Source organism: Triticum dicoccoides, chromosome 1A, assembly GCF_002162155.2.
Source record: "Triticum dicoccoides isolate Atlit2015 ecotype Zavitan chromosome 1A, WEW_v2.0, whole genome shotgun sequence".
Classification (NCBI taxonomy): Eukaryota; Viridiplantae; Streptophyta; class Magnoliopsida; order Poales; family Poaceae; genus Triticum; species Triticum dicoccoides.
In genome coordinates this window covers 211,564,755-211,582,727 of record NC_041380.1, presented here as the reverse complement: position 1 = coordinate 211,582,727, position 17,973 = coordinate 211,564,755, and the positions used below count along the sequence as shown (strand labels likewise).

The following is a 17,973-nucleotide window of genomic DNA, read 5'->3' as shown; positions in this document are numbered from 1 at the left end:
GTGTGACTTTTGATGAGTCTCGTCCTTTCTACCCGGCTCCATCTTTCTCGACCTTTTCTGTGAAGGATATCTCTTTCCTCACTTTTCCCCGACACTTCTATCACTAATGTTGAGTCCTTGTCCACTCACCCCACTCTTCTACTAATTCGACTGTTGTAGATACGACGTCGTCATCTCCTACGGTTTCCTCACCCTCACCTCACTTGTCACGGGATCTGCACCTTCATCGCCAGTGGTATCCCCGTCTCCATCACCTGAGCCTATCCCGGTGATTCCTCGTATTCTTCCATCTTTTCCTCAGTATTATACACGTCGTTCACGTGTTGTGGATGCGTCTACTAATGCGCCATCTTCCTTGTGCCAGCCTACTTATGGTTTACGTACTCACCCGTTGACCGCTATGGTCTTTCTAGCACTGGCGCTGCGACTTCTTATCATGATGTTGTTCATTCCAAATGGCAGCTTGCCATGGCAGAGGAGATTGTTGCTTTTGAGCTCACCGACACGTGGGATCTTGTTTCTCTTCCTCCCTGTGCGCGTCTCGTCACTTGTAACGGGGTCTATAAGGTTAAGACTCACACGGATGGTTCTCTTGAGCGCTACAAAGCTCATCTTGTGGCTCGTGTCTTTCAACACGAGCATGGTCGTGATTATGATGACTTCTTCTCCTATGCCTCATATGACCATTGTTCGCACACTTCTTGGTGTGGCCTCTATTAGCCATTGGTCTGTCTCAGCTTGATGTCAAGAATGCCTTCCTTAATGGTGAGTTGTGTGAGGAGGTTTACATGCAGCCACCACATGGGTATTTTGTTCCTCATGGTATGGTATGTCATCTCCGTCGCTCTCTCTCTCTCTCTCTCTATGGCCTTAAGCAAGCCCCTCGTGCTTGGTTTGAGCGTTTCGCCTCTGTGGTGATTGTTGCTGGTTTTTCGGCAAGCGTTCATGATCCTGCGTTGTTTGTCCACCTTTCTTCTCATGGTTGGACTCTTTTCCTATATGTTGATGACATGATCATCACTGGCAACGACCCTAAGTACATTGCCTTTGTGAAGGCATGTCTTAGTGAGTAGTCTATTATGTCTGATCTTGGCCCTCTTCATTGTTTTCTTGGGAGTGAGGTTTCTACTACCTCTGATGGTTTTTTTATTTCCCATGAAAAGTATATCAATGATCTTGTCTGTGTTGCTCTTACTGATAAGCGCACCATTGAGACTCCCATGGAGCTCAATATTCACCTCACCGTGCTACTGATGGTGACCCCTTGTCTAATCTGGCGTTTTATTGTCATCTTGTTGGGAGTCTAGTCAATCTAGTTGTCACTCGTATGGGTATCTCACATATTGTTCATATTTTGAATCAGTTTCTTTTTGGTCCTGTTGAGAGGAGAACAACTTGTATTATTAGGAGGTCAAAGCCAACATATATACACATACATGAGGATGCCAAAAGGCTACAAGAGGATGCCAATAGACTAGAATGCAAAAGGCCAAAAGACAATATTAATATAACTCTAACACCCCCCCTCAAACTCATGGTGGATCTACAACACTGAGTTTGGAGAGGTGAAATCCATGTTGCGCTCTAGTCTGAGCCTTCGTGAAGAAGTCCGCGAGCTGTAACTCAGAAGGCACATACTGAAGAGCAACAACATGATCCTGCACAGCGGCGCGCACATAAGAAGCATCAACACCAATGTGTTTGGTAAGCTCATGCTTCACAGGGTCCCGCGCAATACTGATAGCACCTGTGCTGTCCGACAGGAGGGTGGTAGGTGTAGTAACAGAAACACCAAAATCCTCCAGTAACCATCGTAACCAAGTCACCTCTGCTGTCAGAAGAGAGGCGGAAGAGAGGCGGCAATCATCATCGCACGAGCTGTCTCAAGAAGGTGGTGATGCTTGCGCTCAGCCACGCCATTCTGAGCGTGAGCACCGGGACAAGAGAACTGCGCAAGAGTACCCTGCTCAGCAAGAAAACCACGCAACATTTTGGAGATATACTCGCTAGCAGAATCAGCACAAAACACACGAATAGGTGTAGAGAACTGAGTGTGGACCATGGCGGCAAAACGCTTATAAATAGATAGAACCTCGCTACGAGAAGACATGAAGTAAAGCCAAGTGTAGCGAGAGAAATCATCTATAAAAATAATATAGTAGCGATGGCCCCCTTTGGAAGAGAAGGGAGCCGGTCCCCACACATCGGAATGAACTAAATCAAAAGGGCGTTGAGACACTGACTCACTTGTAGGATAAGGTAACTGAACCTGTTTACCAAGCCTACAACCCTGACACTGCAAAGAGACATCTCCTGAGATAGGCCCCAGAAGACCACGACGAACTAAAGGCGATAGCCGAGAACCACAAAGGTGACCAAGGCGATGATGCCACTGCTGGAAGGAGCTGGTAGCAGAAGCCGCGATGGCAGATGTACTGGCGAGTGTAGTGGCAGCGGAAGGAACATGAAGCCAGTCTAACTCCCAAAGCCCCTGGGAGTCAAGGCGGCGAGGGCCAGCTCCAACCAAAGCCTTCGTGTGACGATCCTGGACAGTGCAAGAATCAACGTCAAGAATGACGCGACAACCAGAATCAGTAAGCTGACTTGTAGAAAATAAGTTCATGGTAAGGCGAGGAACATAAGAAACATCTGGAACATGAAATGAAGAAGTGGAAAGAATGCCTCGACTAGCAACAGGTAGAGGAGTACCATCAGCAGTAAGAACATTAATAGGAAAATCGAGAGATCTAAGAGAGGACAAGACAGAGGAATCAGAAGACATATGAAATGAAGCTCCAGAATCCAGAACCCATGGGGATGTACCAGACTGTGTAGATGATGGTCGCTCAACACTAGAAGCACCAGTCACAGAGCCTGCAGTACCCGTCGAAGAACCTGAAGCAGCAAGTAGACGCTTAAGCTTCATAATATCCTGCTCAGTCAAGGAGACAGTAGACGACGTCGAGGAAGAAGCGCGAGTCCCAGTGGAAGAATTGCGCTCCCTATTACGCATATCACGCTTCTTCTTGAAGCAATCAGATTCGGGGTGACCATCCCTGTTGCAGTACCCACAATGAGTATGAGGACGAGAGCGGCCCTCACGAGTGCGGCTCTCACTACCAGAAGGAGTGGGTAGTAGCGGCGGAGCACTCGAGCGAGAAGGTACTGGTAGAGCAGCAGCTTGAGCAGCAAGCACAGATGGAACTTGAAGCAGACCGGCACAACGGAGGCGAGTCTCCTCAGCACGAAGCTCAGAAAGCACCTCAGAAATAGGAACACGGCCACGAGCAAACAACTGAGCACGCCGAGGCTCAAACTCCCCACGGAGCCGCGACAGAAACTCATAGACACGCTGAAACTCCAAGTCGGACCTCACAGTCTGGCAACAGGCGCAAGTGCCACAAACAGCAGTGCGAAGGGAGTCAAGCTGGCGCCAGATAGCAGAACTCTGAGTGTAGAACTCATCAATAGTGGAGTCTCCCTGCTGAAGAGCATGCTCCTGACGTACCACAGACAAGTAGAGAGCGTCACCAGAGGGCTGATAGCGCTGACGAAGACGAGTCCACATCTCAAACACAGTGCCGAGACCCATAAACTCAGAAGCAAACTGTGGTAGAACACTGGCAGTGAGGACAGCAGCTGCACGAGCATCATCATCACACCACTGAGTGTAAGCAGCCAGATCATCACGATAAACGGAAAGAGCATCCGAATAAACCACGACCTGCTGGTCATAAGCAGCAACCGCATCATCAGCAGCAACTCGGGCTGCAGCCCTATCATCATCAGAAGCATTTGCGGCAAGATCCGGTGGAGGCGGCGGTGGAATAGGAGCCACAGGAGGAACCGGGCGCTGAGGACAAGGAACCTCGCCGGAAAGAACTCCCCAGAGACGAAGGCCACGCATGTGAATGCGCATAAAAGCAGCAAACTCAGCATAGTTAGCCCCATCAAAAATCACCGGGCAGCGCGGAATGACGACATAGCCCAACGAGGTCGAAGACATGGTGCGCTCTCTGTACCTCTTTTTTTTAACCTTCTCTTTTTTTTAATCAATCCACACAACCGATCGATGAATCCAGAGTAAGTCAAACGACAGAAGCAGCGCCCGCAGCGCTCATACACCAGAATCAGAGGAGCAAAGTTGCGCGACCCGACCTGGGTGAGCCAAAAGGCCAGCGGCGGTGGCCGGACCAGAGCGCCAGTCAGAGACGCGAAGGCGGCGGCCGGACCCGAGCGCCAGTCAGAGACGTGGCGACGACTGCCGAACCTCGAGCACCAGCCCGAGACGCGGAGGCGGCGGCCGGACCCGAGCGTCAGTCAGAGACGCAGCGGCAGCGGCGGACGGACCTCGAGCACCAGCCCGAGACGCGACGGCGGCGCCCGACCTGGAAGAGCAGAAGGCCGATGGGGGATGCAGAGCAGAAGGCCGATCTGGCAAACGGGATCGGCGGCAGAGCAAAGAGATTGACTTCACGGAGAGGAGCAGCAGCGACTGGATCAATGAGACCAAGTCTCGATGGGATCCAACAGCCAGCTATGGATCGATGTGTGGACGCCCGCAGGAGCGGAGGAGCAGAACGGGCCGGTGGGAGATTGGAAAAAAAACCTAGAGCTCTAATACCATGTTGAGAGGAGAACAACTTGTATTATTAGGAGGTCAAAGCCAACATATATACACATACATGAGGATGCCAAAAGGCTACAAGAGGATGCCAATAGACTAGAATGCAAAAGGCCAAAAGACAATATTAATATAACTCTAACAGGTCCCACGTCGGCTCACTATAGTCACTTTCTTCGTGTTCTTCAATATCTTCGTGATGTGCTCTCTCACCGTCTTTTCTTTCCCCTCTCCAGTTTGTTACAGCTTCAAGACTATTCGAATGCTACATGGGTTAGCGATGCTCGGATCGTCGTTCACTTTTTTCTTACTGTGTTTTTCTTGCTGGCTCTCTCATTGCCTAGAAGACAGGGCAACAAATTGCAATTTCCTGCTCAAGTGCAGGGGCTGAGTTGTGAGCTATGGCTCTTTTAACGGCAGAGATGACTTAGTTATGGTGATTACTTCAGGAGTTTGGTGTGTCTATTATTACACCTACTAGACTCTTGTCTGATAATACATGTGCTAGAAGTATTGCGCGTGATCCTATGAAACATGAGCTCGCCAAGCATATTGGTGTTGATGCTTCTTTTGTGCACCCTCGTGTGCAGGATCAGGTTATTGCTCCTCAGTGTGTGCCTTCCAAGTTACAGTTGACGGATTTCTTTACGAAGGACCAAACTAGAGCCGAGCATGGATTTTATCTCTCCAAACTAAGTGTTGTGGATCCACCATGAGTTTGAGGGGTAGTGTTAAGAGTTATATTATTTTCCATGTATAGCCTGTTTTATTTTCCCTAAGGTATGAGGGGTTTCATGCATATTTACCACCTCTACATGTATATATATCAGCCTAGGTCCACCTGAAAATACAAGTTGCATATTTCCTAACAATATCTACTTGATGCTGCTATGGGTAGTTGAACCTGGCTCTGATACATTTATGTTGTGCTATGGATATACTTATGTTAATATGTAATGAAGGCAAAGGTGGGAGGCCATGTTTTATGCAATCGGTGTTTTGTTCCACTTGAGCCGACACTAGGACCCGAGTTTTATCTTGATCCAAGACCAAGCTTACTCAACCTCTCGCTGGGGAATTTATGGGACCCCTTGCGACCTAGACCTAAACCTCAAACCTCTCCATGGGCCACATAGTTCGGGCTTTCCACTACGTCTAGTTGTGTTGCGAATGAGATGTTTATGATGATGGTGTTGTTGTTAATGTTATGGCTAACCGTTGCATACATATAGCCAAGGTTGTCAGAACCGTGATTCTGAATTGGATCGAAGCTTTGATGGTAGGATCGCAAATCATAGAATTTTCACTATCAGAATCATAGAAACGTAGACACTAATAATCAAAATCATAGAATCATAGGGGTTCATTTGGATTGTAAAGTGGTAGAATCGTGATTCTGACAACCTTGCATATAGGAATGTGGCACAGCAACCGTTTATCTTGCGGCCTCTAGCCACTCACAATGGTTGAGTTTTGATGGTAGGATCGCAAATCATAGAATCCTCACAGTCAGAATCATAGATACTCCCTTTTTATATACAAGGCCCCTATCAAAATTACAATTTGCAATTATACAAGGCCACTAACACTAATCAAGACGAAATTAATTGTGTTTGCCTCATTTTAGCAAAGGAGGACATTAATTATATCTTGCATGCAAGCGGGTGTGAGGTTGGCTTGAATGCGCCTCATTAATCAACCAAAAAGGAGTGAGAGCATTGGCCTGTTGTGGGTGGAAGAGAAAAATACACATTAATTAACACGTTAAACAACGAGACAAGTTGGCTTGCAACATTGGCTTGAGCATGCATTAACTTTTGCCTTGTTACCTGTAATATACGTTTGTGGCCTTGTATACAAAAATGGAGGGAGTGCTAACAATCAAAATCATTGAATCATAGGGGTTCATTTGGATCGTAAAGTGATAGAATCGTACAATAGAATTGTGATTCTGACAACCTTGCATATAGGAATGTGGCACGGCAACCGTTTATCTTGCGGCCTCTAGCCGCTCACAATGGTTGAGTCTGTTTCGGAGCTTCGGCTAGATTCACAATTCAGGCACAACTCGGTTGGGTAGCCCCTTGGACTTGTTTGCAACATATGAGAAGTGTCGTGGCCACTCTCCCTCCGCCAGCACACCCTGTGTGCGCTATTCTCGAGGGCATTAAGGGGTTGTTTGGTTCTCGCCAGTGTCGGCCATGCCAATGTTGGCGAGCCAAATACTTGGTGCAGGATCTAGGCGCCCGAGATTTGCCAATGATTTGGCGTCAAAGTGAACCGGAGGAGCCTGGGTGGGCTGGGCGCACCAAAAGTTGGTGCCCATCCCAACGGGACGCCAAGCCTGGTCAACGACCAAAATTTTGGATCCGCGAGTGAGGGTTGTAATCCAAACAGCCCCTAAAAGAGCGTTTGGCGTTTGTTAGAGTAAATTGGTGCGCCCCTGCAGGGTTAAATCTATTTGAATAGCCCTGTCCATGTTATGGACGACTTCAACATTTTGTACTTAATCATAGAACAACTTCAACAAATATTTAATAAACTTGCCGCCGTGTGAGCATTGTTTGTAAAGCGTCCCTCAGAGCGCCCTCCAGGCTCAAAGCATCCGGCTCACTTTACACATGTGTCTAAGGCGTGCCTTAGACATTAAAGCGTCTAAAGCGCCCGCTTAGGCATCCTGATTGGCGCTTTAGTACAGAGAGGATGCCATAGACTTGCCAAGCAGGGAACAGAGATTTCTGGCGGGAAAAAAGGGCTGGGTGGGAACACAAGGGCGGGAAAACTGGGCTCACATGTGAAACAGTTTCAGGAGAGGAAAGAGAGAGAGAACCAAAACCAGGACGTGCAAATCTCCAGGCTTTCAGATCTCTCTCCTCTCCTCTGGCAGCAGCTTCCTCCTCAGATCAGCACCAGCTTCCTCCTCTCGCTCCTCTTCTCCGGCTGCAGCAGCTCCCCCCTTCCTCTTGCGCAACCACAATTGCATGGCTCCTGCCCTCTCTTCTCCCCCCTCCCCTCCCTTTGCTCTTTCTTGCATGCTCAGATCTGCACCAGCCTGTCATGCCTTTCCTGCTCTGTTATGTGTTATGCTATGCACAGCTCCTCTGCTCCTAGGTGCTGCTGCTACCTCTCTTATAGTAGTTGGCTAGTTGCTTACTGCTTAGTGGATGGATTAGAATAATGGCTACTAATGCATATGTGCTCACTGGTGGATTAGAATCAAGGTACGTACGTCTCACTAAATGGTACTCTATTTTACTGCCCATCAGGTTCAGAGTCTGTCCAAAGCGTCGCCTCACTTTACGCTTTAGCGCTTAAGCAGTGAGGCGCCCACTCAGCGCCTCGCTTCCCTTAACCGCTTTAAAAACATACGGTGTGAGTGCCTTGCGGATTCTTCCTCGTGGGAGATACAAGGTGGAATGAAAGCCAGTGCACTCTCTTTCCTTATCTCTATTAGACGCAAGTTGTAGTGTATCTATAGGAGCAAACCACATACCCTTACTTTGAGACGAGGCATACTCAGTGTAGATCTAATGTAAGTCTTGCAGAGTACGTCATGTACTCACCCTTGCTATTCAAACCAAGTTGCAGCAGAGGACTTCACCGACATTGAAGGCGGCTACTTTGCAAAACTTACTGACGACGAGTTAGATAGAAGGTCCCAGGTGGTCTGAGCCTTGGGAGGGCCTTTCGTTTATCTCCAACCTCTTGGGCACATTTGATATTTTGCCTATAACCAGACTATTCACTTCGTTGAATGATGTAATGTTGGGTCATGTTGATCTCTAGTTGTAACAATAACTTATTAGCTCATGTGAGCTCCATACCTTATATATATGTTATCGTTCGAGTTCTATGATGATACTTATTACGTCTCACCCCACAGCGTGTCATAGTGCGTGTATGTACGAAAGTACACTTTGCGGGTAGGATATGGCTTCTATTCTATACCTTGTAGGCAATTGCGCTAAACTTGGAATATACCAAATCCGGGGTCCGACAATGTGGCTGTTATTAAGCTTTGACTACTTTTCATAAATTAAACACATTGGATAGTGCAACAATCAAACAGAAATTATAAGGGGGGGCTTAGCCAGCATTGCTGGGTTATTTTGTCTTATTTTCATATTTGTCAAAACTAGTCAAAGTCTAGTTGAAAGAACACATCAAAGTGCAGTAACAAAATTTTAAGCACAGAAAATCAATAGCTGATATTTGTTAGCAAAGATGTGCCTCATGCAGTTTACCCTTTTCTAATTGCAAATAAGACAACATACCTGGCCCTTTCAATAGCCTCTTTCTTCTCTATTTCCAGTGCTGTCCTTTGGGCTCGAATCTTCGTTATCATCTCTAGTTTCTCACCTGCCATAGGATCTTTGTAAGGAGTTGCACTTTTCTTTCTCTTAACCGGAGCAGTTTTTGCATGTGCATCGTCCAAGCTGACAGCTCTGTGTTGAATAGATTTCTTTTTTTCACGCTTTGCACCTGGTTCTCTCGGAGTTCTTTGTTTACGCGGTACTTTAGATCCAGAAGATGTTCCATGATAGCTATTAATTGCACTGCAAACACGTTCACGGTATTCCTGCAAGAAAATCAATCGTTTCTACCATTAGTTTATGCAATATGAATAAGCCATATATTGCCCCGAAGACATTGGAATGAGAGGATGAGAACCATGAAATATGTTCAGCAAGGCATAGATAATCTTACTCGATCCAACCACTTCGCAGCAATGGCTTCTGCAATTTTTCTCCTCTGCTCTGGAGTTTTTGGCGCTCTTCTATTACCAGTCGGCCTAGGCATTGATCGTCTTTGCTGGACTTTCTCCAACCATTCCTGCCGCAATTGCTCAGTCAATATTTTATGTGAATTCCATTGGAAGGCAACTCCACCAGCAAAGCCCTTCCTAGCTGCATCTGCTATCATTTCCCGCCACTCCACAAAGCAGCCATCCTGAACCATTAGCTTCTGTAGACGCAAGCTCCACCCACGCCTCACTCCCAATGATATCTTAATTTTGGTCTCTTCACTGTATTAAGTACAAACAAAAAATAGCAATTACTACAAAAGCATCTACAATTAAATCGATTTGGTAGTTCTAGAAATCATGAAACTAAGGAACTGCAGTTAACATTTTTTTTTTAAACTGCAGTTAACTTTTTTTTAAAGAACTGCAGTTAACTTATTACACTACTATTTAAGCACTAAATATTCTTGCTTTGAGGTTAGTTCCTGGGTACTTCAGAGTTTAGACTTGTGGGTTGTGGCACAGTTGCAGGTTTGGATATGGCCGAGGGAAGTATGAAGTGGCATGTGCAAACATTGCGAAATCAAGCGAACGAGCTCTTCGGATCAGCTCGCTATAGTGCATGAGCTTGTGTAGGCCACGCTCCATCTCTTGAAGTGCATGTGCAAACACTTGAATCATGCCGAAACTGAGACAAGCTCGAGTCCCTGGCATACTTTAAACTATGGGCCAACTGCCATCCTTACTGAGTAGTATGCTTGCAATTCCCGAGCTAGCAGCCAGGTTGTGTTATCTTAAGACATCAAAACCAGTCCCGCCGATGCCCTCAACGGCACTCTCCATGGATGCTGCCACTAACACAAATAGTGGTGCCATTACATGTGTGCAGGAACCATCATTGCAATCCGCTGCTGCACTCGTCATTGCCATCCGCTGCTGCACTCGTCATTGCTCATGGAAAACTGGGTTCTTGCTGAGTGCGAGCACGGACATGGTGTCCCTCTTCCCCTTCATATCACCAAGCAACCGTGCCAGCCAGATGGTTTGGCTTGCCGCCGTTGTTGCAGCAACGTACTCTACTTCACAGGAAGACGCAGCCAAAACTCACTGCTTCGCAGATTGCCAGCTTACTCCGGACATGCTCTTCCTCATGTCGATGTCGCCGGTCTGATTGCTGTCCAAGAAGCCAACCAGTTTTGCGCCCTTTGTACTACGTGGGTAGGAGAGACCATAGTCAATCATGCCGGCTGTAGCGTAGCAGCTGCTTCACGGCGCTCATGTGTTCCACCATGGGGCGCTCCATGAGTCTGCTCGTTCAACCCAAGAAGAAGGCGAGATCAGGCTGTGTGTGGACGAGGTACTGCAGACTTCCAATGATCCGCCGGTATGTTGTGGCATCAATCTCCTCTGCTGTGCTCTCACAACTCAATTTGAGTCGCGCCTCCATGGGTGTGGGCAAGGGATCGCAGTTCCTCAGCCCAGCTATGTCAAGGATGCGCTTGACGACTTCCCCTGATTCAAAGTGTCCCATCTTTGCCTTGGGTGTAACTCAATCCCAGGTAGAAGGAGATGAGCTCAAGATCACCTATAAGGAATTCCGTCTTCATTTCTTCCTTGAATCGGGTGATCTCATCATGGTCTAATCGGGTGTCTGATCTGGTGATCACCAGATGGTAGACATTGATGCCAATGAGCAAGAACACCCTACTCGTCCGTACATCGTGCTCCTGGGCGCTCTGCTCGAAGCCAAGCCACTTCAGTGAGGCATGAGGCATGCCTTGCATGCACGCAGGGCTTGGCACAGTACATAGTACCCCCTCATAGTCGCAACACCTTTCCTTCTTCTCAAGTGACAAAGAAACCAAGTGGCTGCGACACATAAACCTCCTTGGTGCGGAGGGTGCCTCCGGATATCACCATGTCAGTATGCCCCATCGTCAAAGACATGCATATCTCCCACATCATACATATAAAGGTGAATCTTCTCTTTTTCTTGTGTTTACTTGACCCCTTCGAGGACGGTATACTGCTTGACCCTCCTCCCTCATGCATCCATAGTTTTGAGTGGAACTTCACACATGTCAAGGAGTGCAAGCACGAGAGTACGCCTACACCATCCGCAAGGGAAGCTTGGAAGCAGCAACGAATAGAGAAGAAGGAGAAGAGCTGCTGAAGATCAGCTGTTGGACTGTCTGGACATCATCTCGGAAGTCCAGCTTGATGCCTCCAGGCATCAGTACCCAAAACGTTAAGCCTGATGAAAGGGCCCTCTGACTTTCTGTCCGGAGTTTTGTCTGACCATCAGCCAGACTGTCCGGCATCCAAGCCAGAGTGGAACTTCACACATATCAAGGAGTGCAAGCACGAGAGTACGCCTACACCATCATCAAGGGAAGCTTGGAAGCAGCGACGAATAGAGAAGAAGGAGAAGTGTTGCTGAAGATCAGCTGCCGGACTGTCTGGACATCATCCCGGAAGTCCGACTTGATGCCTCCGGGCATCTATACTCCTATAAAAATGGCAATTGGTGATGATGGTGTGTCTGCCTCTGTGCCATATTGACCGTTCGATCTGGAATGTAAGGCTGAAACTGAGGTGGGTAGTTCCGGAGCACATTTTGCATAAACACCCCACACATTCGACAGAATTTTGGAGAAGACATCCGAAACACAAAGCCGATACCCTGGAAATTTCTCCTTCTCTCGCCAAACAAACGAGCCTTCTAGAACCCCTCCCAAATTCCTCGTCGTCGGCCCTTCTCCTCTCATCCGCGGCAACTGCCAGAGTTGAGTTGCGCGAGGGATCCTACTCTTCTATACGTAGTTGTAGTTAGGGTCTCAGTAAATTGAATTTTGGCTTCAAGCTTTCGTCCGTATCTCTGCTTCTAGATCCGTCGAAGATGGAGCCATGGCGGTGGTTGCTTGCTACCACATCCAAGTGTCCCTTTGCTCTCTCGTCCTACCACCCCTCTTGGTATGGATTTCCTTTTGGAAACACTATGCCCAAAAAAGGGGACGATCCCAACTCCTGGCACAATCGACGCACGCGCACGATTGAGCGCGACCGTTTCGCCATCTAGGCCTTCACCGCTGGTGCCGGTCACCCGGTTGGAGATCTAGGACGCTGTTGCCAAGTACTCCCTCTGTAAACTAATATAAGAGCGTTTAAATGACTACTTTAGTATTCTAAACGCTCTTATATTAGTTTACGGAGGGACTACGTCAGGCTGCGGGCGCTCCACGGCGTTGTCTGCTGGCATGGCGTGCTGAATGCTGTTGGTGCCGGCGTGTACGCCAACAGGAGCCCGGCCAACATCAGCCTCGTGCCAGCTGCATCGTCCGTGTGCTCACGGACAGCGGCATCGTCCAATGCAGACTAGGAGTATCCAATGTTTATTCAGACAAGTAGTGCAAGCTCTGAACCATACACAAAGATGTAACAAGGACGCCTCCACCTCAGCTCTCAAGTTCCAGGGATATGCACAATCACATCGGCACAGCGTCTTTCCGTGCAGCTGACTGTCAGTGCTGCTTCCTCTCTACTGTATTTGAGATGTGGACTCGGCTTCGTCAGCGCTATCAGCCCTCTGGTGATGCCTTATACCTGTCTGTGGTTCGTCAGGAGCATGCTCTTCAGCAGGGTGACTCCACTGTTGATGAGTTCTATGCACAGAGTTCTGCTATCTGGCATCAGCTTGATTCTCTCCGCACTGCTGGTTGTCGTACTTGTCAGTGTTGCCAGGCTGTGCGGGCTGATTTGGAGTTTCATCGTGTCTACGAGTTCTTGTCTCGACTCCGTAAGGAGTTTGAGCCCCGGCGCGCTCAGTTGTTTGCTCGTGGTCGTATCTCCCTCATGGAAGCGCTTTCTGAGATCTGTGTTGAGGAGACTCGCCTCTGTGGCGCTGGTTTACTTGAGGTTCCCTCTGTGCTCGGTACTCGAGTTCCTGCTATGCCTGCTGCACCGACTCCTTGCCACTCGAGTGCTCCGCCGCTCTTGCCTACTCCTACGGGCGGCCAGGGTCAATCTCGTCCTCACTGCGGCTACTACAAGATGGATGGTCATGTTGAGTCTCAGTGCTTCCAGAAGAAGAAACACCTGCGTAAGGTGCGATCATCAGCTTCAAGGACTTCTTCTACTTCAACATCTTCAGCCACCGCCTTAACTGAGCAGGATATTCTGCGACTTAAGCGTCTGCTTGCCGCTTCAGGTTCTCCTTCGACGGGTACTGCAGGTTCTGTGACTAATGCTTTCCGCACTGAGCAACCACCCTCTACACAGTCAGGTACATCCTCGTGGGTTCTGGACTCCGGAGCTTCTTTTCATATGTCTTCTCATTCTTCAAATTTGTTCTCTCTTAAATCGCTTGATTTTCCTGTTCACGTACTCACTGCTGATGGTACTCCTCTTTCTGTTGCTAGTCGAGGCAATCTTACCACACCTTCTTACTCTGTTCCTGATGTTGCTCATGTTCCTCGACTTACCATGAATCTTTTTTCTGCCGGTCAACTTACTGATTCTGGTTGTCGCGTCATCCTTGACGTTGACTCTTTGTTCTGTTCAGGATCGTCGAACGCACACTTCGGTTGGGACTGGCCCTCACCGCCGTGACTCTCAGGGTCTTTGGGAGCTAGACTGGCTTCATGTTCCTTCTGCTGCCACCACTATCGCCAGTCCATCCGCTTCTGTCGCTTCAGCTACCGGCTCCTTCCAGCAGTGGCATCATCGACTTGGTCATCTTTGTGGGTCTCGCTTGTCGTCATTAGTTCGTCGAGGTCTTCTGGGGTCTGTCTCAGGAGATGTCTATTTAGAGTGTCAGGGCTGTAGACTAGGAAAACAGATTCAGTTACCTTACCCTACTAGTGAGTCGGTGTCTTAGCGTCCTTTTAATTTGGTCCATTCTGATGTATGGGGTCCGGCTTCCTTCGCTTCGAAAGGGGGCCATCGATACTATATTATTTCCATAGATGATTTCTCTCGTTACACTTGGCTTTATTTTATGACTTCTCGCAGTGAGGTTCTTTCCATCTATAAGCGTTTTTCAAGACAGCACAACGACAACTATGACTATGGACCCATTCAAGGACCATACTTTGGAGGCAAGTGACTTGGTGGCGAGCGAGGAACAAGCTTCCACTTTTGGAGGCAATAGTGAGATGGTCAAGCATGGGATATTCCCTTCGATCATGGAGGCGAGTGATGATGTGCCACCTTCTAGGACCTTCATCCTTGGCAACGGTGACGGGATGCTTGAGGATGGGATTTTCCCTTCAACTATGGCGGCGTATAGTGCGACTTGAGAGATATGTGCACGCATATTGAGAGTGAGAGTTCACCACTAGCCCCACATATGTCGATGCCCCAATTCCTATGTGAGGAGAGCCACAACCACCACCATCACTTGAGTGACTCCATCATATGTGAGTTTGAGTGCGGTCCATCCACCTTGAGGGAAATAGTGAGCCACAAGAGATGAGTGAGGTAGTTGATAGGTCATGTGTAACACCCCGGATATGATTTACCCAATATGTATTCCAACTCTTGCCGTTTCCGGCGTTAAGTTATTTTATTTTTCTCGGGTTCGGGTTTTTGTCTCCGTGTATTGTTATCGTTGTCATGCATCTCATATCATGTCATCATGTGCATTACATTTGCATACGTGTTCATCTCATGCATTTGAGCATTTTTCCCGTTGTCCGTTTTGCATTCCGGTGCTTCGTTCTCCTCCGATGGTCATTTCTACCTTTCTTTCGTGTGTGGGGATTAAACATTTCCGGATTGGACCGAGACTTGCCAAGCGGCCTTGATTTACTACCGGTAGACCGCGTGTCAAGTTTCGTATCATTTGGACTTCGTTTGATACTCCAACGGTTAACCGAGGGACCGTAAAGGCCTCGTGTGTGTTGCAGCCCAACACCCTTCCAATTTGGCCCAAAACCCACCAAAACCCTCTCCATCATCTAAAGCGTTTGATCACGATCGCGAGGCCGAAAACCGCACCTCATTTGGACACTCCTAGCTCCTTCTAGGCCTATAAATAGGTCCTCCTCCGAAAATCCGGATCTCTTCCCCGTCCAAACCCTAAAAATCGCCCCGCCGCCACCGGACATGTCCGGCCGCCGCCGGACGAAGTCGCCGCCGCCGCCCGCGCCAATCAGGAGGCGCCACGTGGCCGGCCGCCTCCTCCCACCGCCGCGGCCCGCCCGGCCCGCAGCCGGCCCCCGAGGGCCCGAACCGGCGCCCGCGCCCCGCCGCCCTTCTCCTACCTCCCGGCCCGCGCGCCCGAGCCGCCGACCATCCGCCGCGCCGCCTCTCCTCTTCCGCGCCGGCGCCGGACCGCCTCACCGGCCGTTCCTCCGCCCCTCCTCGCTTCGGGAATCGGCAAGTCCGGCGACGCCCCTGCTTCTCCGGCGAACTCGAGCTCCGGCCGTCGAACCTCATAACCCGCGCGTGAACAGTGCAGATCTGGATCCAAAAATCTCGAGCGTTGACTTTTATCCCCGAAACCCTAATTCATATGCCCATGTTCATCATGCCGTAACTTTGCATCCGTAGCTCCGTTTCGCGCATATAGCATATCAAAATGTTCGTCTCAGAGAGCACATCATTTCATCTCATTGCATCATTTTCATTTGAGTTCATCTTGATGCCCGAAATGCTGTTAGAAGAGGGCTACTTGAGATTATTGTCAGATCTGCTGCTCCATTTAGATATTTATCATTTTTGCCATGATTATTGTGTGCATGATATGCCCATGAGCTCTACATATGTTTTATTAAGAGTTTTGTCATCTTTCCAGAGGTGCAACCCATGTATTTTTGTGATGTGTGTGGTGACTAGCACAAGCTTGCAAAGTGAGACTTGGTAATGCTGATTTCAGGGACTTAGCATTTCCACTAAGTCCTTGGGCTGTTTATCTCATATGGCAATATGTTCATGTTGTTTCCTAGTGATCCGTGCCTCTTTTGAGGATGATCAGTAAGGATGTTTTGTTAATCTTGTAGTGCTCTATTCATCCATGTCTTTGTTTGCAATTATGGAGCACCCTAGCTTGAGTCAATCGAGCTCTACTTTTGCTATTTCGTGAATCTGGGCAGATTGTCTACTTGTTAGCAATTTTGCCGAGGATGTTGCAGTTGATCCGTGCATGCTATGCTATTGTTCTTGCCATGTCTAGCTTGTATTTTGTGTATTCTTGATGGGTGTATGCTTAAATTGTCATGACTTGCTCTGTAGTGAGTGCATCGAGCTCGTAAACATGCCTACTTGATATCTGTTTCAGCATGCTCCAGTTTTCACTAAGTCTGAGAACTGATTATGTTTTTGCCATGTTCAAATGCTTGCATTTGTATTTTCTGATCCCTTTTGGCTCAAGGTCACTAAGGGACTTTTGTTAAGCTCTTTGAGTAGCTCCATGTCATGCTTTACTTTGCCATGTTCAGGTCCTGTAGCATGTAGTTTTGTTGCTCCAAAGAGTGCTATCTGATCTGAGATTCCAGACAAGTGTTAATTTCACTAAGTCTGAAATCTGTTTACCATATGCATTTTTGCCATGCTTGTTTGAACCTGTTAATGGATGAATTGGCTGTAGCTCAGTGCTAGACTTTTGTTAAGCATCTTGAATGGATTCCTGCCATGTATTTTGATGCCATGTTTGGGTGCTGTAGCATGTTCATCTCGTTGCATTTAGATGGCTACTTGTTGTAAATCGCAGAACGTGGTCATATTTGAATTGCTTGCCATTTCCAAATCGTAACTCCGATTCCGGTGATCTTTATATCGTTTTCAAGGGATTTCATCTCATCTTTCCAGTGGCACACTTGGAATTCCAAGTTGAGGCCAGGTTCATGCATCCCTTGTCAAATCTTGCATATGCATCCCGCATCGCATCCCGCATAGCATACCATCATTGCATCATATTGTTTGAGCTTTGCACGTGGTTGATTGTGTTCCGTTTGCTTGTTTGTCTTGTTTGGGTAGAGCCGGGAGACGAGTTCGCTAACGAGGAGCCCGTTGAGTTTGCTTTCGAGGATCCAGGCAACTCTGGCAACTTTGCAGGCAAGATGATCATACCCTCGAAATCACTACTATCTTTGCTTTGCTAGATGCTCGCTCTTTTGCTATGCCTATGCTACGATGTCTACCACTTGTTTTTCAAGCCTCCCAAATTGCCATGTCAAACCTCTAACCCACCATGTCCTAGCAAACCGTTGATTGGCTATGTTACCGCTTTGCTCAGCCCCTCTTATAGCGTTGCTAGTTGCAGGTGAAGATTGGAGACCGTTCCTTGTTGGAACATTATTTACTTGTTGGGATATCATTATATTATCTTGTTATCTTAATACATCTATATACTTGGTAAAGGGTGGAAGGCTCGGCCTCTCGCCTAGTGTTTTGTTCCACTCTTGCCGCCCTAGTTTCCGTCATATCGGTGTTATGTTCCCGGATTTTGCGTTCCTTACGCGGTTGGGTTATAATGGGAACCCCTTGATAGTTCGCCTTGATTAAAGCTTTTCCAGCAATGCCCAACCTTGGTTTTACCATTTGCCACCTAGCCTCTTTTTCCCTTGGGTTTCCGGAGCCCGAGGGTCATCTTATTTAAACCCCC

General features: G+C 48.1%; 1 protein-coding gene across 2 annotated transcripts in view; it reads right to left on the bottom strand.

Moving 5' to 3' along the window:
- The window catches only part of LOC119266910, a 27,888-nt gene that overhangs the window by 3,740 nt on the left and 6,175 nt on the right, over positions 1–17,973 (bottom strand). Inside the window, exons 4-6 of one of the 2 annotated variants that reach the window (XM_037548194.1) lie at positions 9,332–9,650; positions 8,899–9,203; positions 2,060–2,545 (exon numbers count right to left, since the gene is read on the bottom strand). In XM_037548194.1, the coding sequence (XP_037404091.1) occupies positions 2,476–2,545; positions 8,899–9,203; positions 9,332–9,650 (694 nt within the window). In that variant the 3' untranslated portion in view covers positions 2,060–2,475. Of the gene's footprint in view, positions 1–2,059; positions 2,546–8,898; positions 9,204–9,331; positions 9,651–17,973 lie in introns of those variants that run through there. The other variant, XM_037548189.1, reaches the window with a different exon arrangement.